This window comes from Citrus clementina, unplaced genomic scaffold, assembly GCF_000493195.1.
Source record: "Citrus clementina cultivar Clemenules unplaced genomic scaffold, Citrus_clementina_v1.0 scaffold_3, whole genome shotgun sequence".
Lineage (NCBI taxonomy): Eukaryota > Viridiplantae > Streptophyta > Magnoliopsida > Sapindales > Rutaceae > Citrus > Citrus x clementina.
In genome coordinates, this window is record NW_006262339.1 from 41,249,857 (window position 1) to 41,274,071 (window position 24,215).

General features: G+C 34.9%; 2 protein-coding genes across 3 annotated transcripts; both read left to right on the forward strand.

Moving 5' to 3' along the window:
* Positions 1–2,412: 2,412 nt before the first annotated feature.
* On the forward strand, positions 2,413–14,643 carry LOC18046925 (general negative regulator of transcription subunit 3). 2 transcript variants are annotated; one of them, XM_006443329.2, is made up of 16 exons: positions 2,413–2,744; positions 3,361–3,492; positions 4,407–4,544; positions 5,058–5,108; positions 5,671–5,760; positions 5,848–5,994; positions 6,268–6,378; positions 7,616–7,672; positions 8,395–9,120; positions 10,638–10,796; positions 11,956–12,121; positions 12,591–12,736; positions 13,366–13,644; positions 13,744–13,878; positions 13,985–14,166; positions 14,370–14,643. In XM_006443329.2, exons 1-16 carry the CDS (start codon positions 2,652–2,654, stop codon positions 14,434–14,436), a joined length of 2,679 nt encoding a protein of 892 aa, XP_006443392.1. In that variant the 5' UTR covers positions 2,413–2,651; the 3' UTR covers positions 14,437–14,643. The 2 variants fall into 2 exon arrangements, with proteins under 2 accessions (XP_006443392.1, XP_006443391.1); XM_006443328.2 differs by lacking the exon at positions 7,616–7,672.
* A 3,556-nt stretch (positions 14,644–18,199) lies between these two features.
* LOC18046926 (glucan endo-1,3-beta-glucosidase 8) lies at positions 18,200–22,402 on the forward strand. The gene is made up of 2 exons (XM_006443330.2): positions 18,200–19,377; positions 21,265–22,402. Exons 1-2 carry the CDS (start codon positions 19,049–19,051, stop codon positions 22,385–22,387), a joined length of 1,452 nt encoding a protein of 483 aa, XP_006443393.1. The 5' UTR covers positions 18,200–19,048; the 3' UTR covers positions 22,388–22,402.
* Positions 22,403–24,215: the final 1,813 nt, after the last annotated feature.

The window sequence follows — 24,215 nt, forward strand, 5'->3', positions numbered from 1 at the left end:
TGGCCTACACCCTTTAATAAATCCCCTTCTAATACTATCTATACAAAAGAAGAACCTCTTAAATGTGGGAAATTGAGCACCACCAATCCAATCCTTTTTAAGAGAGGCAGTGAAACCGGGATTGGAGTTTAATAAGGCATGCATGTATCTAAACAACTTACTGTAGCTAGTCTTATGATCTTCACCAAGTAACTCAAGTGCTTTTTTTTTGCCCTATATAACCTTTAATTGTTGCATTCAATTCCATACCTCTGCATCAAAGCAGCCACAATAACAAAAAATTTCAAGTCGGGATTAGGTTTGAATATATGCAAATGTGGCTGTTATCCAATATGAAGTTGCCTCATAATTGTCATCAACTCTAGGACATGTGTGCTCTAGGTGGTGGTCTTAATCTGGAATGACCTTCGGTTCCAATTAGGACTTGCATGGATCTCCATGTGCAATTTGGTGCTGCACACACACATGTTATTCTTGTATTCTCATTTTTCAACCTCTTCAGTCTGAATCCATTCCTAATTGCGAACACCTTCAAAAATTTTCTAAACTCCAACATATTGACAAACAACTGCCCTGGTCTCAATACTATCTCACCGTTAACAGATCTGAACTCAAAGCCACTATCACTTTTTTCATTTCTATTACAAGCTTGTTCTTCGAAAACATCATCATCCGACTTATCTCCACAATTATCCTCATATTCGTAGTCTTCAAGATCATCACAACTGTTACCTTCATCTCTAAAAGCATCATCTGGATTAGAGCCATTTGGATCAAAGCCACTTGGATCAGAGCCATTAGCCTCATAATCATCTTCAAATTCATCTGAAAATGCCTCAAAACAATTTTCCTTCTCTTCGTTTCCAATTTCCACATCATTGTTCAACTATTGTGTGTATTTATCTGCCGAGATTTCATTTTTCATTCAAATATGGGACAATCTCTGTTGTTATTTCACTTGGCTGGACCATTAAAGAAAAAGATGGTAAATAGTCTTCATCAGGCTTGACCACAAATCTTACCCAACTATGCCCCTTTACTCTGGAGCTGTTCAAATGCCTCTAGCAAGTCTTTGTCAGTCAGTAATGCTTACTGCTCGGTCTAGCATGGAAACATCACTTGAACTCTTATCTCATTCGCATCCCTAATAGGGTGACCCCAACAAACATCCCTAATATCATCCCACATTTTGTGCAGGCTATATTGTTATGAAATAGCAAGACCAACTGCAAAAACTTCACCATCTATCACTGCCTCAATGTCGAAGTATATCGAGCTGCATAAACAATGACAAAAGTATTTAGCCGTAGTCAATGTCATTTACTCCATCAACAATCTTCAAAATAATACATTTACTCCATCAACAATCTTAAAAATAACTTCACAAAAAAAATTAGAAAATGCATGAGCTATGACATTATTGAGAAACAAGTTTACTGTAACCTCTGCAACTAATTTTGGATGAATATCTTAAGTGCAACTTATAAAAAACAGTAGCCATTCATAATTTATTAGCATGAACTATAAACTATTACCTACAACCCAAAAAAAAAAAAAAATTCACTAACCATTCTCGGTAGTAACAACTTTGCATTTCCAGCAACAAGTTTGTTTTTTTTTTTTTTAATATGATGAGCAAAGCAAATCAAATTTAGCAGGCACTCAGATCCGCACTTTCCTATCTCCTAAAAAATCAACTCTATTATGTATTTTACCCAAAAAAATTTAGTGATTTTTAACTTATTTCGATAACTATTGCAAATTTTCATAACACTACACATTCTTATCAATTAATTGAAGCAAAACCCAACACCTATTGAACAAAATGCAAGACAAAAATTAAACCCAAATTAAGCTTCAAGTTTCGATGGAAATACACACCTCGTATGCTCTTCAATGACCGATTGCTCAAACGCCGGCCGTCGACAAAATTTACTTCTTAACATGCTTGATCTTAGAGAGGTTATTTCTTACTATATCACAAGTTTATTTGAGCTGAATCAAATGGGTATTATGTGTTTTCAAGTGAAACCGATGAGAAGAAGTGGAGATGGGTCGCTCCCCCCTCAGTTTTCACACGGTTCCATGTGTTGCATCATTGTGCATCATCCAGAATGCACAATGATTTTTTTCAATTAGTCACTGCGCATTTTGGATGCACAGTGACTTATTGAAACAATCAACAAATTCTTTATAGTTAAAAAAATTTAAATTATTGCAATTACATTTATGTCCTTAACTACCAAACGATACTCTAATGTTTATGTATACCTTAGGGGTGCTATGTGTCAATATATCTCAACATTCCCTCTAAGTGTAGCAGGTACAAACCTCGGGGGAGGTATCCAAAATTTACCCTTCAATAATTTTTCGTTGGGCCATGAACGCAGACAGATCTTTACACCTCGGGCCTTAACGAACACAAACAAACGAACTCAGCTCTAATCCTCCAGCGCCACGTCTTCCTCTTCAAGCTTTCCCCAGTCAATCCATCAATCAGAAACCGAACCCTAGGAGGACTGACTACTGACTCAACGACTCAAAATCAAAACTGCATCATTTATTCAAAACCCTAAGCGCTGTTTGCAATTTTGAATGCTGGGAATTCCCTTCCGAAATTCGGTTCTTCACTTTTATACGATTCCATTGAAATGGGCGCCAGTCGAAAGCTTCAAGGCGAGATCGATCGAGTGTTGAAGAAAGTGCAAGAAGGCGTCGACGTCTTCGATAGCATCTGGAACAAGGTATTTGTACGCTTCTTATACGCACACTTATCCATATCAATAGCAAGCATGAATAAAGGCTGTAAAATTTATCGAAAATTTAAACAATTGTCCTTGCATATTGCTAAATCAATTTTGAGCGGCTTTTATGTTTCATTTTTCAACAATGTATACGTATTGCATTGCTTATGGATGTGTAAAAAGTTATGAATAAAAGAAATTGTGTATGCATTTGTAAAGTGATTGATTTGACTCTAGTTACTTGTTTCTCTCTTTTCTTTACTGCTTGCACATTCATAAATGATTTGGAATATGTACAAGCTTTTGTTAACTTGTCTGCACAATCTGAGAATTTTAGGCTAGTTGAATTGGATTCCTTACTTTTCTTTGCCTTGTCCTATTAATTGTCTTTTTGGGGAAATTATAAATGGTGTTGTTTTGCATCTTTGAATTTTCTAAAATTCTCTTGTTGAATTTGACTTAGGTTTTGTCATTTAAACTTTGAATTAAGTTTATTCTTTTTATTTTTCGTTCAATGTTCTCTTTTTGGCATTTATAGGATATTGGCAATGCGTTGCTCTTAATTTTTATTTCTGTCAATTTGTTTCTGCGTATGATTTGGTTTTTTTGGTTTTAGGTTTATGATACAGACAATGCGAACCAGAAGGAGAAGTTTGAGGCTGACTTGAAGAAGGAAATCAAGAAGCTGCAGAGGTACCGAGACCAGATCAAGACATGGATTCAGTCAAGTGAGATCAAGGACAAGAAGGTTAGTCTCAGTCTTTTTCATCATGCTTTCCTCCATCTTCCATTTGCGTGACTGCATAGTTCTGAGATCAAGAGATGTGCTATTGTCTGGGAATTATTAATTTTAATTGTTTTGGCTTGGTTAAATTCTGCTCATGCATGCTCAAGTACCGTAACCGCATTATTTTAATTAGTCTAGTACTTTTGAACTTTAGCTGTGCTGCCATTTTTTGTTTTTGTCTTTGACTAGTATTTTAACTATAAAATTGTGTAGCTTAGATGTGTTTTTGGTACATCAAACTTGAAACATTCCTCAAAACTAAGGAAAACATCATGTGTTACTTATACAGTTTTGCCTCACATGTCTTTGTACGACAGTTGATTTATGCTTCTAGGGAAATAGACAACAGGATTGGTCATGAAAGTAGTTTAGTAAGGGAAAGCTATTAAAGATATGTCTTATGATTCTACCACAGTTGTTGATGACTTAATTTTACATTGTTGAAATCAATATATTTGCTTTCATGTATTGGTCTAAGGCTTTAATAATTTATCATTGTGTTGTGTGCAACTCCTTGTTGCATAGCTTTATGAGGTTAATAGTTGAGTGAACTGGGTAGTTTGACCTGTGCTTTAATATTATGTTTCTATAAACAACATATACACACTCGAAGAGTGAATGGTGCATCCATCTACATAGGCTTTATGATGCCAAGGATTTTTAGTGTTTTCATTTTTTTCCCTATTTATTTTGTACCTTGGCATGATTCATTTTAAGATCGACTAAAGAGAATAAATGTTTGTGTCACATCTGGTATCCAAGGTCTGCTATAGATTTTTCAATTTCTTTAATAGTTGTATTGATTTAGCATATTAGCTATTTTATGGAGTTGGGGTCGGCAGTTAATCTTTTTCTTTTGGTATATGTTGACATAGGTCAGTGCCTCTTATGAGCAGGCTCTGGTGGATGCTCGGAAGCTTATTGAGCGTGAAATGGAAAGATTTAAGATATGTGAAAAGGAGACTAAGACAAAAGCATTTTCTAAAGAAGGATTGGGACAACAACCCAAAACTGTAAGTGTTGCACGCTATGTTCTCTCTCTCCGCTTCTTTTTTAAGAAATTTAACCGGTCAGCCTTGGGCAGATTCATGGTGTTTTGTACAACTCATCCAAAGTTAAAGATTCTTTTTTCTTTTTTCTGTTATGAGATTTTTGCTCTGTCTGAAATTTTAGAGGAAGAGAGTGAAGGTCTGGTTTAAAAAAGGTTTTTCTTCCATGCTTATCATACTGCAGTGAAGCTGGCTTCTAATGGCTGTCTCTACTAGAAGAAAATCCTTGCTGTACTGCCCTAGAGAGCATTCTGACAGCTTTTCATGGAATTTGCACTTACCATTTTGCTGTTTTCCTTGTTATCCTCTATTGTCATCTTGCACACCTTGTACATTGCTATACCTTGCTGTTAAATTGATAATTATTTTTTCTAAGAGTATCCTTTGTAATTTCAGTAATCATTTTAGAATGCTTTTGTAATCAAATTACTTATTACACCAGTTTTTTGTTGTAAAATCCTTTTTTAATTTATGAAGGATCCAAAGGAGAAGGCCAAATCGGAGACGAGGGATTGGCTGAACAACTTGGTATGGAACCAGCCCTTTTGCTTCACTTTTATGTCTCTTGTTTCTGTGCTAAACAATGGGTTTAACGTAGTGCAGTTGCATATGCAGAAATTTGTTTTTTAGTAGTACTAATCGTTTGGCTTGTGCCTGATTTAGCTTTTATTGGAAACTTATTTATGCTTCTCCTATGTTATGCATTTGGGTTGCAGCTGATTTTTTTTTTTCTTTTCATTATTATCCTTTTATACTAAGTGCATTATCATTTGGCATAAAGTGAGAAAGTTATAAAGTAGGCTGATGATCAAGATATTTAGCGAGTGGCACTTAGGGTGTTATTGTCATTCTGTTTCTATGTGCTCTCTCTTTTTGCTTTTTACTTTGTTTCCAATGTCAAGGCTATTAAATCATTGTATAATGCGTTTGTTGCTATTTGATATTGTAACAACATTTTATTTGATTGAATTAACTTTGCCTTCTTTTTCTTTTTCTTTTTTGCAAGAAAAAAAATTGAAATCTCATTACTTCTTAGTATTTAAATTGCTCTATTGTAGTTAGCTATATAACAAGTTCTGTTCTTGAGTAGGTTTCAGAGTTGGAATCCCAGATTGATAGTTTTGAAGCAGAGCTGGAAGGGCTAACTGTGAAGAAAGGAAAGACAAGACCACCGAGATTGGTCAGACAAAATGGAAAATCATATCCTTTAAAATGACATAATTTCTGTTCACTAATTTGTTGACAATGTCCCACTTTTGTTCTTCAGACGCATTTAGAGACTTCGATTACTCGGCACAAGGCTCACATTATGAAGTTGGAGTTGATCTTGAGGCTACTAGACAATGATGAATTGAGTCCTGAGCAAGTCAATGATGTCAAAGACTTATTGGAAGATTATGTGGAACGTAATCAGGTTTTTATCACTCAAAATTTTATCACATCCTTTTTGCAGCTGCATGTTTTAGTTGCAATATTGAGGAGTTGCAACATTGAGGAGGATCTCTGTAATGAATCTTCAAAATTAATAAATTTTTGAATTTCTTCTGAAAAGAAAAACATTGGCGAGAATCTGCCTACCATCTCATTTATCTTTTCATTGTTTCTTTTATTTGAATGAGAGGCTATTTACGTGCTAACTTCTGGGTCACTTATAGAAGCTTTGTACTTTCTATATTCTTTCTTGTAGGATGATTTTGAAGAATTTAGTGATGTTGATGAGCTTTACCACTTATTACCCCTGGACAAGGTGGAATCTCTTGAAGATTTGGTTACAATTGGTCCTCCTGGTCTTGTCAAGGTGAAGTCTTTCTGCCATTTCATGTGTACTTTCTAGTTCTTGTATCATGTCAAAGGTTGAAAAATAGCTTTTTTTTTAATAAGAAACTATTAGTATTTGTATTAATAAAAAATGGACAAAATACACTTTATTAGTGGACCAGGTATCCATCCAAAATCAATCAAAGCTATGCAAAACAGTATCAATTCCCAAAAGCCTGATTCAAGCCACAAGAGACTGCCTGACCCTATACAAAAATGAGCAGAATACACTCTAAAGCCCTAAAAATCCCCTTTAAATAATGTAGTAATGGACCAGGTTTAAAAATAATTGTTGGTTTTGGAATTTTAAGAATGTTACTCCTCATTGCCATAGGTATGTGGCAAAAGTTTGGAAACCCTGTCAGTGTTTGCACTTCTTGTTGGATGTGGCCTGTCACTGATATTTTGCGCAATCTATGTCAATTCTATGATTCTTTCTTTTTTGCCCCAATTCAGCGACTCAGAAGAGATGACATGTCCAATAAAAGTTTACCACTTACCTTGCAAAAATTGGTTTGAAGAAAGTTTATACTCGATTATCAATTTCCTTGTGGAAAATGTTTTGCTCTTTCTGGGTTCTTGCTATCTGTCTGTGCATTATCATGCTTCATTTACTACCCTTTAATGAAATATTCTGATAAATATTTCTATCATATTATTGATGCTTCATCTTTTATATTACTGATTGTTCTGGGTATTGTCTTTTTTTGTAAACAGTGCCTTGTTGCTTGATGAATTAACTGATAGGTCTTGGCATATATAAAACGCATTGGGCTACTTTAGTGCAGTATTGGCTTTTAGGTTCATCATTAGGCTTGCTGTGATAAAATAAGAGTTGAGATGGAGCGAAAGAGCAACTTATTTCTAATTAGCCCAACCATTCAACAACAATTATAAAATGGTCTCAATTTGGAAAACTAGGATCAATTCACTAATTTGTCTGTGATTTTGTTTATTTAGGGCTTTGAATATTCATGCATATCATCCAGCTATAATATACTTTTGCCTCTGCAATTGTGGCTCACTTCCTTTCTATGCTTCCTACATGTAAAGGGGGGGAAAAAAAATCTCTGGTAGCTAGCAGTGACCGGCTTGATTTTCTGAGCTTTGGGATTCTATTGTGTTCATCTCCCATGATATTTAGCAAATTAAGTCGTCATTCTTCCATTTTAATATATATGAAAATTTGTAGTAAATAAAATTTAACTTGTTGGCAGGGTGCACCGGCTCTTAGCTTGAAGGCTTCGTTGGCAGCATCAGCATCTCAAATGCCTGTAGTTTTTCATTTTAATTTGTTTGCTTTTAATGTTATTTGGATTAGCATTATTATGGTGATTTTTGTTTTGAACTTTGGATCTGTCAAAGAAATTGAAAAGGCGATAGAGCATGAGGCCACAGTCCATCTCTATTTTATTTGATTTGTTACCAATTTAAGGATTCTTGATTCCTAAGTGACTGCTGCCTGTGGAACTTTTGGTCCATTGTCCCTTTTTTATTTTCCCCCCAAACAAATCATGCTAAGGACGGCTTATTGAGTTAAGAGGTTTGATGAAATCAGACTAACATGGTTAGTGTTTTAAATGCCACCAAATTAAAGAGACCATTTTCTTAATTTTGTATTATCTGACTTTTTATCTGTGGGGAGGGGCATGTGCGAGGATCATGTGCGAGGATCATTCTGTTTATTATTTCCTTACTGTTATTTGGTTTTTGACTTGTTACATTACATTTTAAGGCACCATGGCTGTTTTATTGATTATTATTGGTTCCGGACGTTTTCATTTGATTGAAACGCTTTTTATTTTTATTTTTGGGGTTCTGGGGGTGGGGTTGGAGTTGAATCTTTTCCTCTTCTTTTAGGACTTCGACAGATGGATTGTTTCAGTTCTAATTTATACTGCAACTTGTTTAACTTATGTTTTTATGCTTCATTAAATTGTTTTTTTCCCTATCATGCCGCTGTCATGTGTAACATGGTATCTGGTTTCCTTTCTAGGCTACCGTCATTTCCACGCATCAGCAAGTTACCTCTGTCCAGGAGCAAGGCGAAGATACAGCTTCCCAGGATAGCAATTCAGATGTAGCTGCTAGAACTCCCCCAGCAAAAAGCAGTGGAGTTGGTTCTACTGCATCAACGCCAGCTGTTGGTCCGGCAACTCCTATTTCGATCAATGTTCCAGCACAGACTTTGTCCAATGCATCAAACACTTCACCAGTCCTTCCAGGTTCAAGTTCTGTAAGAGGTGTCTTTGATAATACAGGTCCCATTAGTTCCTCACCTCCTGTAAATCTGACAAGTTCTACAAAGGAGGAAGATGTTGGAAACTTCCCTGGTCGTAGATCATCTCCATCTCTCACAGATGTAAGGGTCATGGGTAGAGGTGGTCTCTCCAGCCAACCATCATCTAGCATCCCTCTTAGTTCTGCCACTGCAGTTCCAAGCAATGGTAACCTTGGTGCAGTTCCTTTAGTCTCAGATGTGGCAAAGAGAAATATTTTGGGAGCTGAGGAGAGACTTGGGAGTAGTGGCATGGTACAGTCTCTGGTTTCCCCACTTAGTAACCGAATGATCTTGTCTCAGGCTGCCAAAGGTAATGATGGAACCGGATCAATTGATTCTAATAATGCTGGAGAGACTGTGGCTATGGCTGGCAGGGTTTTTACCCCTTCTATGGGCATGCAGTGGAGAACTGGAAATTCGTTCCAAAACCAGAATGAACCGGTTTGTCACTTTTTACTGTCTTATTTTGTTCTTTAATATGCAGTTCTGTGTTTGCTGTTACATGTACGTGCATCTGTATCTGTGCTCTATAGTAGAAGATGTTCTTTCAACTTTTTCTGGAATCTTTGTAACTCTTGAATATTTCTGAGTTCATAATACTATTGCTTCAGCTGACCTTAACGTAGGATTAATTGGGAATGCAATTAGTAGAAACAAGTGGTACTTGTAGAGGTTTGAATCTGTGGAAAATTGAGTTACTAGGCTGCTAAGGTTTTGTAAAAAGAATTAAAGTGAAGTCTGTAACAATCAGTTAGCACGCTACTAAGATCTTGTAGAAAGAAGTGAAGTAATACCTTTATATGATCAAGTTTGCATAACAGTGAGTTAGCAGGCTGCTAAGATCTTGTAGTGTTTAGTATTGCGGATTCTATTGGGTATTCCTCTGCCTTGAAAGAATATTTTAAATTTGAAAAATGGATAGCTGAAATGCTGGTGATTGAATTAAGATATTTGAAGTTCACATATCGCCATCCATTTTGGTTTACAGATTAGATGAGTTGCGCCTTTGGCATGGAGATCTTTTTTATAGATTTTAAAAGTTTCTTTCCACTGGTCCTGGTTTTTGTGAACATCTTGCTCACTTTTTGTAGTCCCCATATTGATTTCTAATATATTTCAAGTTTCATTTCTTTTTTAAAAAAAGAAAAAAAGAAGTCTTCTAGCCCTTACAATTGGATGATGATAATCTGGAATTTGGTAGAATAGCAGGGTCATGAACCTATAAATGTTCTTAGTTAAAACTTTCTTGATGAACATTATTGTTACTTTTGTTCATTAAACAGCATCCGGTTGTTCGCACGTACGCAAAATAATAGAGGAATTGACCATGAGTTAGAATCCAAATTGGATGATAGATGTGTGCCTATTTGAATGTTGCATACACATCCTATCAAATTTTAGAAATGTCACCAGTTAATGTGTCTGCTGGTTGTAAAATTTGAATCATGTGTTACTTTTTCTTTTTTTCAATGAAGTGTTTCAGGATCTTAACACGAGTTAGTTGAAGATGATTTAGAGTTCTATTTGGAAGTTAGATTGCGTCACCCAAACACTAGCTGTCAAATTTTGGAAATGTGATCAGTTAATGTGTGTTGGTTGTATAATTTGTAGCATATGTGTGCTGTGCATGCTTGAATAGATTAATAGGTTTTCTGTAAATAGTTCATCGTTTTCTGTAGTAACATGCTCTTATTGTATTACTGATAATACATGAAAATACATAAATTATTTTCATTATTGTTATTATTATTTCGAAGAAGCAAGAGAACTTCTATCAAAGTCAAACAAGATTTACAGAAATGCTGTGTAAATTGTCCACAAAAATAAGGACAATATGTCCTATATATCCCAAAAGGAGGGAAAATAAGACTTAGCAAAAAGTGTAACTCGGTTTGAAACTGTGCGTCTATCAAGAGGCGCTATTTTATTGTTGGAAGTTAAATTTATGTTTTTTGCAGGGGCAGTTTCGTGGAAGAACTGAAATTGCGCCTGATCAGAGGGAGAAGTTTTTGCAACGACTCCAACAAGTGCAGCAACAAGGTCACAGCAATCTTCTTGGCATGCCTCTTGGAGGAAATAAGCAATTTTCTTCCCAACAGAACCCACTTTTGCAGCAGGTGCGCTTTTGTGCTAGAGATTTTTAGTTGTTTGCCCTGCTTGCTTTGATACAGTCAGTCTAATGAAAAGTTGATTGCCAGTAGCATTTTTAGATAGTGAATTTTGTGACATTAATTTGGGAGTTTGAACCATACCTTTATAAGTAGTTAGTCCATATCATGGATGTTATTTCTTATTGTGAGTTGTTGTGAAGCTGGAATGGATCTCATTGTGTTAATGGCAATGGCTCCAACATCACTATCTTCGACATGCAACCGTTGTTGCATGTTGCGTTTGGCAGTATAGGTGCTTTAGACTATTATACTCTCGAATAACCTTGATCTGTACCTGTTATTCTACAAGCATACACAAATTTGAAACTAATTTTTTATGATGTTATGATTTTTTAGTACATCTCCCTTACTTTTTGCTTCTATACCACTCTTGTTAGGAAGAACCCTGAGAGGAAATTTCTAAAAGTCCTTGATTTGGATCGATTATTCTGTTGGTATATGCATATTCTGTAAATGCTGACACAGGTCTAGTCACTTTGTTTATCGTAAATATTCTGGATCAGCAATGAAGTTAGAGTAAATATCTCTGCTCATAGAAATAAACTGAACTCTTAGTCAGAAAGAAGTGTATCTCAAAGTTTACAACACATTTATTATTTATTTTTACGGTTGCATGAGGTAAATTGAGATGTATGGATAAAAGATAATGATAAATTTAACTTCTTCATTGGGTTATGACTCTCTATGCTTACAATAGTTCTGCTTCATCCCCTGCATTACTTGTTCATTGGTGTCACAGCGCTTTGTTGACCAGTACAATGATTGCTAATTGTTGTATATGCATTTTTTTATTTTAATCTGCTGGTGCTTAATCTGTTTACATTAAGATATCCACAAGCTAATTCTATTATATCAGATGTGTTATGATTAAAATAATTGTGTGGTACTAAATGATGTAGGGTTTCTTTAAACAGTATAAGAAAGCTGAGAAACTGTAATTTTATGTTGGTGTTGTACGTAGGGGTATGTAATTTATTTGTGCTGTTTTTGAGACGGTCCTTCCATATACACTTTCCTCTGATTTTATAAATTTTATAATTTGTTTAGCAATGATATACAAGTATTTTTTTTCTTTTTTTTTCCATGCGATATTGTATTTGTACAGTTTAATTCTCAAGGCTCATCCATCTCTGCACAAGCTGGTCTAGGACTTGGGGTTCAGGCACCAGGTATGAATTCTGTTACATCTGCCAGCTTACAACAGCAGCCAAATTCTATCCACCAACAATCTAGTCAGCAGACGTTGATGTCAGGTGGCCAGAAAGATGCTGGTATTTTCTTTCTGTCTTTTCATCATCTTCTATATTCTTCCTCCAGTCTTTGCTTAAAACTACAAATAGACTATGTCCTTTCTTTCTGGATACACTGCTTATTGGATCTTGGAATCTTGGAGACACCTGTACATATGTTTAACTGAGTTATGCTGTTGTCATAACATCCCCTCTTTATTTGTATTTTCAATTATATCCACTACTTTTCTGCACCCACCTTGTCTTCTTTATCCTTAATAACAAGGTAAGGCTCAAGTTGACACAAATATTACTACCGAGGTACAAAGTCTATCTTTTGAGAAAAATGCTAAAGTGTTAGGAAGTTATCCATTGTTAAATTTGAGTGAATTTGGCGTGAACCAGGGAACATGAAAGATTTATAAAAGTATGAGAAGCGTGATAGATAGCTTGCTTGAACTGATATTACTTTAGAAACTTAATTGTGTTTGCTTGTTTGTGTATGATGCAGATGTTAGCCATTTGAAAGTAGAGGAGCCACAGCCACCACAGAATTTACCTGAGGAGTCAACTCCAGAATCTGCTTCTAGTCCTGGGCTTGGCAAGAATCTTATTCATGAGGACGATCTGAAAGCTCCGTATGCAATTGATTCTTCTGTATGTTCATTGACTCTTATTCGTTGTATACTGTTCTGTCTTTACTTAACGATATTTATCGCAACCGGCATGAACATTGATTGAATTTCGTGTTTTGTGCTGCCTAGCTGATCGTATTTTTCGGTCCATTTGTGAAATTTAGGGCTTGTTTGGTTTAGTTTTCAGATATAATTCCTTGCTTCTGACATGGATTTTTCAATTCCGGAAAAAGCTTTAAAATTATTATATTCTGTGCGTTTTCAACTATCAGAATTACAACTCAAATTTTTGGACTTTTCAGATCTTGAACCAATTGCCACCTTAACCTTAGCCACATTTTTAGAATCTGCTGTCTAATTCAAAAATGTAACATACAATTGTCATAAGATGCTATTTATTTTTCCTAGAACTTTGTTATTATGCTGACTGTAATTGCCTGATGATGAAATATGCCAGATTTGTTTGTTAAACATTTCGGAGCACCCGTTTGGGATGCATCTATTTGCACTGGATTATAAGCTGTTTAACATATTATTATAGCTGTTTGTTTTGGACACAATTCTGGTGTATTGATTAGGCGACAGTTTCATGTAAATATTGTCTTAAATGTGGAATAATCAAAGTTTCTTGTAAACACTTCTTTACTGCAGACGGGAGTATCTGCCTCTTTGACAGAGCCTGCTCAAGTTGTCAGGGACACCGATCTTTCTCCTGGACAACCCTTACAATCCAGTCAGCCTTCCGGTGGCCTCGGTGTTATTGGCCGGCGAAGTGTTTCTGATCTTGGTGCCATTGGTGATAGCCTGAGTGGAGCAACTGTGAGTTCCGGCGGCATGCATGATCAGATGTACAATATGCAGATGCTTGAATCTGCATTTTATAAACTTCCACAGCCAAAGGATTCAGAACGCGCCAGGAGCTACATTCCAGTATGATGCATAATTTATTCAGTTCATTGAATTTTTTGACTTTGGACTCTGTCTATTATGTGTGGGGTTGAACAATTATAATTTGTTTGTCTTGTACAGAGACACCCTGCTGTAACACCTCCTAGCTATCCTCAAGTTCAGGCACCCATTGTGAGTAACCCTGCTTTCTGGGAACGATTGTCTCTGGACAGCTACGGTACCGATACACTGTTCTTTGCATTTTACTACCAGCAGGTGATTTTTCTTGTTACCTTTCTATGATGTTATTCTTATTTATGCCATGCATTTTTCTTTGATATAATTTAACTAGCGTGTTCTCACATCAACTGTTATACACCAGAATACTTACCAGCAATATTTGGCCGCTAAAGAGCTAAAGAAGCAATCTTGGAGATACCACAGAAAATACAACACATGGTTCCAACGGCATGAGGAGCCTAAAGTTGCCAATGATGAATTCGAACAGGGAACTTATGTGTACTTTGACTTTCATATCGCCAATGATGATCTCCAACATGGATGGTAAGCTGGATTTGGTATTTTATAATATAGTCAGTTTTTAAATGCGTCTAAATTCTGTTGGTTGGTTGCATGCATGATTTATAGTTGTATGCTTGTTACTGCCATAATTGGACAGACAGGAAGTGACAGTGAGAATTGTCTTAATAGTTTTGGTTGCAAAACTAATTTGATGGTAATCATAATCAATCAATATTGGTTTGCAGGTGTCAAAGGATCAAGACCGAGTTCACTTTTGAGTATAACTACCTTGAAGATGAGCTTATTGTATAGCGACTGAGTAGAAGATGCTATAAGATTGACCATGGCCAGCAATAGAATTTGCAGCTGTACAATTTGTATTGATTACACTGTTCCATAATGGTCTATGAATTGTTAGGCTGTGTTTCATATCCAGCTTTTACATGTTAATTGAAGAGACTTTCCTTTTACCGTATGACTACTGAAGAATATCAATGCATTTTCTCTTTCCAAACGTAATTAAGTGCTTGCTTTTTAATTGTGCTTGCATAAAAAGAATTTTGTAAAGTTGAGATGAACATAGCAAATCGAGATTATTCGTTAGTCATTAGCAGTAACAATAAACTTAATTTGTTATTTGTGGTTTATAAGTGATTGTGCATATTTGTAATTTACTTTAATCGTACCAAAGATGGAATCAAAGATTATTTAATGGTGCAAGTGTCAAAAATCGAACCGAGAGTCAAATGTTTCAGGGGTGTGTTTATTTGTCTAACCACTCAACGTGATGCGTTGTAGCTACTGGCTAAGAGACGAAGCCATTTTTTATTAAACCCAAATTTTAGTTATGAGAAAAGTCTAGCTGATTACTGAAGAGCTTGTAATAAGTAAAATCACTAAACAGTGAAATGAGAGAGTTTTTAAAGCATTATGTCTTTCGAAATTGGTGAATCAAGGTATCAACGACATAACCATGTGGAGTGAAATTAGAAGTGGACAACCTTTCATTTTTTTTTTCTTTTTTTCCCTCTAAAGTAGGAAGAAAAAACTGTGGGTGTGGCACACCCATCAATTTGGGTATCCTTGTGTAATTTACAATTAATTGCCATCATTGTATCTTCTTTAAACAACATCCTTTGATCACAAGGGTTGTTATTAAAAATAAATAAATAAATAAAACCGTTCATGTTAAGCAATTGGCTTCCTATGAATCCTTCCTAGACAGTTCATGAAATTTGACTCTACAATTGGTTGGTACAAAAACTCTAGCCCACAGTCCTTTTGGGGGAAAAAAAAAATACAAATCCTTGTTTAAAATGCAATTTGTGCATCCTTTATTCAAAATTAGACAAACATTAATAAATAAATCTGGAATATTGATATGGTCATAGACATGAAAGCCTCCTTTCCCCCCTAGTTGCACAGGAAAAACAAAAAAATTAGGTTGTTACTACATCCCAAGTCGACCCATCAAACAATATTTGAAGATACATGACAATATGACTTACATCAACTTAAGAATTGTTAATAAACAAGAAATTGATAACTTCCAATTAAATGATTATAACATTAAATTTTTCTTGCAATTTAATTTGCAAATGAAAGGTTTTATGCGTTGTTTATGGAACAACAATAGGAATCAGAATGAAGGAATTAGAATCAATAAATTATTTACTTGTTTAATTGAAGATGGGAATGAGAATAAGTTGCATGGGACCTACAAAAAAATTGAATTGGTTGTTGGGATTATGATTTCTTCATTACATGACTAAAAAGAAATTAAAAATACAAATAGGCAGGAAAACAAATAAAACAGAGAGATGATGTCTCCATCAAACAACAAACCCTACAACTAATTCCTTATAAAATTAGCCATAACCAAATGTCACATTATTATTGAATGATATTATTCTTTATTTCTTTTCTCATTTATAGGTATCTAAAAGCCATCCTCCTTTCAAATAAAATCATTTTTAATTTATGGTTTCGATTTATTATTCTAAGTCAGAATGTTCTATAACATAGAATGTCATAACAATTACAAATAAGTCTCCAACATCCAAATTTAATATTTAATTAGAGTGGAGAAATTTTATTGAAAAACACCTTATTATTGTAATCTCAAAGATGAATGACTTGCCAACTTTATGCACCATAAAAATTCAACCGGTGATAAAAAGAAGCGTTTTCCTATGAACTTAAATGATCACAATTTTTTTTGGTTTTAATATTATAAATTTGGATAAATTTGTGGTACAACTGTGGTACCGTGCCACAGTTGCACCCAACCGTTGGATTTCCACTTATTTAAGTGGACCCCACTCATTTGAGTGGATCCAACGGCTAGTGCAACTGTGGCACGGTACCACAGTTGCACTGTAGCCTGACCCTATAAATTTTCAATTATTAATAGCTTTTTGACAACCTTTTTCAGGATAAAAATCAGATGACCTGGAAATCATATACACACTTTTGAATTTTGATACCGCTGTGGAAGTTGATGTGGAAGCTAGTCAGAAACTTATCCAAACAAGTGGGGAATGTTTGAAAGAAAACTTGTGTGAAAATCAATTAATGGGAAAAGAAAATTTTATAATCCCAGTTAAAGTGGATCAAATCAATTAGGTTTTTATTTATTAATCATCCACGTAAAGTTTATTTCAAAAAGAACACTTTGATTCGAACTGAATTCAAGGCACTTCATTTTAGAATTTAATGTACTTTTTCATTTCCAAAGGAGGATTTCCAATCATAACACATCAATAACTTCAAGAAAAGAACTAAATGAACTATAAGTAAAATAGTGCAATAAATTCAAAAGAATAATAATGACTCATAAAAATTTGTATGGAATCCTATAATCTCAAAACTCAATTGACCAACCAAGAAGAAGTTGAATTATCAAAAATAAGATGTGGGGAATGAGAGGAAGTTGTGGATAGCTTTTATGGGTCGTTGTAGTGGAGGTCATGCACACTTGCTTATCTTCATAGTTTGGATTAATTCGGCACTTTCGAGGTCTACGTCATTATGCTTAGTTTCACGACATCTTCTATCTTATTTTCTCGAGAAAGTGACGCATTACCAATCGCCATGTCGGCATTTGCACTTCTACTAAAATTTGGGGAGTCATGAAGTAGCAGTTTAATATAATCACATGCTATATATGATTGAGAAGTAAATGCAACAAAAAAATATATGCAATCGCGTTTGAGTTAGTGTCACACATAATTCGCACACTTCAATTTCCAAGTTGCTTCTCAATATTTCGAAGAGAAGGTCAAGGACCTTTCTGATTAAATGAAATAAATGAAGTCCTTTGTCCGATAAATTGTAACAAAAAAGGGGATCCGAACGTTATTGATCCTTCAAAAGTTTACAACAGCTGCCAAAATATTGAAACACACGTCAGTTGCCTGCCACCTGTTCAGCCCGTTCTCAAATCTCAAAAATGTGAGCTCATCCAATCCAATCTGAGCAGATCTTGTCGGCGACCGACCGCTTTGAAAAGTGATTTTAAAAATTGACATGAAAGCTATTTAACTTAAAATTTGAATTTAAGTTAAAAATATCAAATACTAACACACCAAGGCCCCCCAATTATAAGTAACAGAGATATTACTTATTAAAACAAATAATGAAATAACACCTATCAACTTTAGGAACTCGAAATATAATGAAAATGTACCCATGTATTCATATATAATGTTTTGATTCTTTTGATTATATAATTTTTTTCTTTTGAAAAAAATACAAAAAGCTGAAATTGGATCAAACACTTTACAGTGATTCGACATAGGCTATTGTGCATGAGGGAACATGGGTTGTCAGAGAATGGGCAACGTCATCAAATGTGAGATTTTCTTAGCTAATTATTATTATTATTATTTCCCTTCGTTTACAAGTAAAATTTGTAAAGTCAAAATATTGTAAGAGAGGAATTAAAAGGGAATTTTTCAGGTACCTTCCTCCAACTCTAATTTATTGCAAGTTAAGCAACGTGTTTCATTTAATATTCGTTTACCTCTTGTGCTGTTACAAATACAAAAACCGCACCATGGCCTTCTGTTAATACGCGTTATTGGTCATTATTCTATTATTCCTTTTTCTCTAGAGACCATCAACGTCTGCAGCACTTTTGTCAAAATCTAGCCGTTAAAGACCTCTGAAAATCCTCTGTTTTGGTTTCACAGCGCTGATCACTCATCAAATTTTGGCTCCACTTTTTATCGTTTTGTCATTTAATCATTGGCCTTGAGAATCTTCTCTCTCTCTCTCGCTCTTGTTTTGTCATCCCTTCAGATTCAACCCCACTTTTTGAAAAAATAAAAACAAGTAAATTCTCTCTCATTTTTCTGTATTCCTCATATGATCTCCCCTGTTTCAGCACACGTTTCCATCTTTTGTTGCCTACCGTGCCATTTAGTTTATATTTTGGTTCTTGATTCAAAACCCATCTTCTAAAACTGCTCAATACTCAAATTTGTTAACTCAAATTCGTTTCACAAATTTTTGTGTTCCAAAGGAATAAAAATACTTTTCTTTTTGAGGATGCAGTCTCTGCTCTGCTTTTGTTCCTCCTCTGTCTTAAACCTCTAACTTTTAACGCGTATTTGTTTCTTTGACAACTTACGATTTTATTTTTCTTACTCTCTCCCAAATCTTTGAAAAGATACGAAATACAAAGCAAAATATTGGATTTTTTGTTTTCGTTTGATCTTTCGTTGGTTTCTGTTTTCTATTTTTTCTCATCCTCTGTTAGAGGATCTCTTATTTTTCGCTTATCTCTCGTACCCACCTTGCAAAAGCCGTTGCTTTTCCCTCTATTTTTCTGAAGCTCTATCCTTTTCTGTTTAGTATTCACTTGTGCAGAAAACCCACCTAACAAAAACATTTTTTTCCCGGGAAATAAACAATCACAATAATGAGTAATCCCCTGATTCTTAATTTGTTGTTGCTCTTTATTATTTTGGGGTCTTGCGTTAATGGTCTTGGTGTCAACTGGGGCACTCAGACTACTCACCAGTTGCCTCCAAAAACGATAGTTCAAATGTTAAAGGATAATGGCATATCAAAAGTGAAGCTTTTTGATGCACATCAAGGCACCATGATTGCCCTTGCTGGGTCTGACATTGAAGTCATGGTTGCTATTCCTAATAAAGACCTTCTTGATATGAATAGTTATGATAGAGCCAAACAGTGGGTCAAGAGGAATGTCACTAGATACAATTTCAAAGGCGGTGTTAGCATCAAGTAAGTCGATTTTTTTTCTTTTTTTTTTTGGATGAATTGATGATTCTTGAATTTGTGTTCTTAAGCGTGCTATTGTTGAAATTCATGAGTTGATGACGCATTAGAATTGTATATTCATTGAAAACTATGATGGTTTTGTTTGTTGATTTGAAAATTTTGCTTTTGCGGAGGATTTGATATGAAGCAAGCCTTTTATTTTTCCTTATATAATATTATGCATGCATTTGAATGCTAATAATTCTAATGCCTTACTGTAGGCTTCTTTTTGTTACAGAGAAGTTGACATAGAGATTAGACGCAGATGCTATTCTCTTACTCAATTTGTACTTTTTGATCTAAACTAGCAATAAGATTGGTTTGTCCTAATTTTTATTACTAGATTCTGTGTTAGCGTTAATCCAATTTTGAGGCAATACTTGATGCTTCCGAAGTTCATACAATTGTATTGTGATAGTATGAGAAGTCACATTATATGGATTCTTTCTCTTCCTTTTTACCCTTTCTGAAATTCAGGTTTTTTTTTGCTAATCAGCCATAGAATCATAGACAAAAGATTCCACTTCTGTACCGTACATTGAGTTCATCATTACTGTGTATTGATTTTGGTGAGCAGCTGGAGTTTTTTTTGTTAGTTGATTTCCAATTTTTGAATCTGACAGTAGATGGCAGTTTAAGAATTTTTATTAGCAAAATTAATCGCTGATCTGGTGTGCACTGAATGGATGCCTGTGACTTTGCTTTAAAATTGTGCCTATTTTTTTTAATTTTTCTTTAACTTTTCCTTGCAACTCTGATTTCAGTCTTTTCTATAGATCATAGCACATTCTGATATCTTTAAAGAAAAGGAAAGAAAATTAGGAAACTTAAGAGAAACAATCTCCAATTTGTTAAAGGTATCAACCTTTTAATTTCTTTTCCCATAGGTAATCAACTGTCAGTTGGGGTATTAGATTCCTTATGTCAAGCTTTTTCTGAGGGTTCTTTCTTCTGGAAAGACAAAGTAATGGCAAGTGGAATATTGTTCACTTTAGAATGCTGACTGCTGCTAAGGTCAGTTACGGGAAAGATATGTATATACTTCACTTATATTTTTTACGAAAAATAGAAAATAATATTCAGCTGAAAGTTGTGGGATATTTTTTATGGATTGTTTACAGTTTAACTCTTCTCGCCAAGCCAATTTGCTGGCTGCTGGAGTAATTTAAAGGAGTGAAATACATGAGGAGTTTTCTTATTCAGCCTCTGATTCTTTTGCTTATGTCCCTTTCAGTTTGTGACTTTTCATCTGTGACTGATTTGTTAGACCTCAACCAAGGATTTATCTATGCTTTTTTAAGGGAAAACTGATTACGAATTGGAAAGGTTGTTCTTTTGTTTTGTGTGTTAAACACTAACCAAGAAATTTTCTATTTATTTTGAAATGTTACACAAGTAAAAGAAATGCTGTTAACTAGATTCTCCTTACTCTATGGTCGAATGAATTAACTGATTCTTGTTCACAGTGTTATCGTAAGAAACCATTGTTGAACGATGGACCTGGGAACTTTTTATTGCTTAAGGAAACCTTTGTTTTCAGTAGTGAAAGGAACAAGATTCCAGGCTTGTCTTTGAAAGTGCTAATTATTACAAGATAGAAATATTGTATTATGGTTGTACTTCTAGTTTACTTGTGAAAATAAGGAATATGCTTGATTGATATCACAGTTGCAATAGTTGTTCTTATTCTCAAGACACTTGGTTGAAAAATTTATATTCCTCTATTAAATCATGATTCTTTTGTTGTTTCTATTAATTTCTTAACTTCTTTCTTGGTAAATTAATGGTTACAGTACCCGCATTAAGTGCACAATCTCATTTGTTAATTTCTTTTTTGAAATTTTTGGACAGATACGTTGCAGTTGGGAACGAGCCTTTTCTCAAAGCCTACAACGGCTCATTCTTAAACACCACCTTCCCTGCACTTCAGAACATTCAAAATGCTCTCAATGAAGCTGGGGTTGGAGACTCTATAAAGGCCACTGTGCCGTTGAATGCTGATGTCTATGAATCCCCAGAAAACAATCCTTATCCATCGTTTGGAAGATTCCGAACTGATATCCTTGGACAAATGACCCAGATTGTTGAGTTTCTGGCTAAAAACAATGCACCTTTCACTGTAAACATCTATCCTTTCCTAAGTCTTTATGGAAACGATGACTTCCCTTTTAACTATGCTTTCTTTGATGGGGGTACTCCCATTGTTGATAGCGGAACTGGGATTCAATACACAAATGTTTTTGACGCCAATTTTGACACTTTGGTTTCGGCTCTGAAAGCTGTTGGCCATGGAGACATGCCTATGATTGTAGGAGAGGTGGGTTGGCCAACTGATGGGGACAAGAATGCGAATAATGGTAATGCTTATAGATTCTACAATGGACTTTTACCAAAACTTGCAGCCAATAAAGGCACTCCACTGCGGCCTGGATATATTGAAGTGTACTTGTTTGGGTTAGTTGATGAGGATGCAAAGAGTATTGATCCTGGATATTTTGAGCGTCACTGGGGAATCTTTAGATATGACGGACAGCCTAAATTCGCAATGGATCTTTCAGGTCAGGGTCAAAACAAAATGCTTATAGGTGCAAGTGGTGTGAAGTATATGCCAAGTCAATGGTGTATGCTTAATCCGGATGCCAAGGATATGAGCAAACTTGTTGATAACATAAAGTATGCTTGCACCTGGTCAGATTGCACAGCACTTGGATATGGCTCTTCTTGTAATAACTTGGATGCTAACGGGAATGCTTCATATGCGTTTAATATGTACTATCAGATAAAGAATCAGGATGAGTTGGCCTGTGGCTTTCAAGGTTTGGGCAAGGTTACCACACAGAATCTTTCACAAGGGCAATGCAGTTTTATCATCCAATTAGATCCTAGCTATTCTCCTCAGTCTTCCTCTTATTCTTCAAGCCCCTCACTCTGGGGTTTAGCATTCATTATGATCTTAACATTTATGCTATTATAGATTTAGTTTATACCATTTATGTTTTTTTCTTTATTTCCTTTTTTTCTAGTTTCTTCTAGATGACTACTTCTTGAGCTATATTATATTTTTTTGGATTATTGATTATTGGATAAAGTTACATTTTACCAATTTTCTCTGGCATCTTATTGTTTGTTTGTGCGTGTTCCATGATGTTTTTGTGATGCTATGATCAAATCAATCCATTTTCTAGAATCTTGATCTATCTCTTTATGCAAAAAGTGGTTATTGCTTTGAAAGAGACTAAAAATTAACAGACAAGAAGCACTTTTAGTTGGTTTGAAAATTTCTTATTTTCTTCTCGCGTGAGTTCTAAAAAGAAAGGGGTGGTTCATAATTTGTGGGTGCCTGAGTGTTGCACAAGTCAAGGTTGTTGCTGAATGAGTAATCTCTTTAATCACTCTTGTGTTTAGTTGTTAAAATATTACTTTCACTCATGAACCTGAATCAGGCACCATTAGTATAAGTGCATGTTGGTGAGAGAAAGTAGATTGTCAAATTTATGAGTATTATTGTTCCAAGTGTTTCTTTTGCAAATACCAAAATACCCTTCTTTTCATAACACGGTCTCAAATTTTTTTGTTTTATTTTTACTTATTTATTTCTTGAATAGGTCTACATTATTCAAGCATTTGTTTATTTTTTAAAATTAATTTATATATGTTTCCTACTTACGTCTTTTGATAGTCATAATTCAAAGAAAAATTAAATGAAAAAAATTACGTACAATGGATTAATCAAGAGGATAAAAAAGGAGATGACCAATAAATTTTTTTAAAGTGACATTTCATTTATCATGTTTGTTTGGGGCAAATTTGGATATTGACATGTACTAATAACTTGATGACACACGGCAAAGAATGTCAGTGAAGTGAAGTGAAGTCAGTTCGTCTGATTGAATGGCAGTATAGTTCTCAAAGGTTAAAAGATAAGCTCTCTGAGGAAAAGAGCAATTTCTATAAATACGTCTAATATTAATGGGTATTATTGAAACTCAAATTTTGACAGTTAGAGCAAGCACGTGAACAATGCATGCCACCATGAGAAATGTTAAAGTGTTTTCTTTTTGGCTAAGAATAAGGAGCCAATAAGAATAATGATAGTTCTTTGAGCACAACAATAGGAGGGAAACACGTCAGTTGTCCTTTACTATTCTCTGAAAAGCAGCAAGACCACCAGCCTAAAAGGTTGCCACGTGCCGTCTATGGAGGCTAAAAGGAGGTTAAAGGTTTTCTTGCCTTGTATGTCACAATCAAAGGACAAAAAAATACTAAAATAACCTCATTTGTGGAGGACAAAACAATGAAGATTTGCCAACTGTCTAAAATTACTAAAACACCTTTACGAACACTCCTATATAAGCTTCACATGTTTAAACCTTGAGGGGATCTTAAGCTCTAACTCTCTCTTTTTACTCCATCTAACTCTGGGCATTTTTTTCCCCCAAATCTAATTTCTTAAGCAGTTGTTTCATCTTTTTATTTCTCTATTTTTACACCTTCATGAAAGATCTTGGATAGGATTCGTAAATTGTGAAAATAGGCCAGGCTTTATATTATTGTTAACAAGCCCAAGACCTAAAAGCCCGTCTAATGATTCGAATCGGATCTGAGTGAAAATCCGGTTAATAGCAGCCCATTTCAAATTAAACCCCCGAAAGAAAAAATCAAATAACAAAAAAAACTGCGAACTTTAATAAATTCCCTCTAAATCCAAGAATTAAGAAAGGGGTTCGTGTAAATGCATACAAATGTCACATAGCCCATCCATCACTAGACACGTACCTTGCGTGGCCGGAGATGGAGCCCAA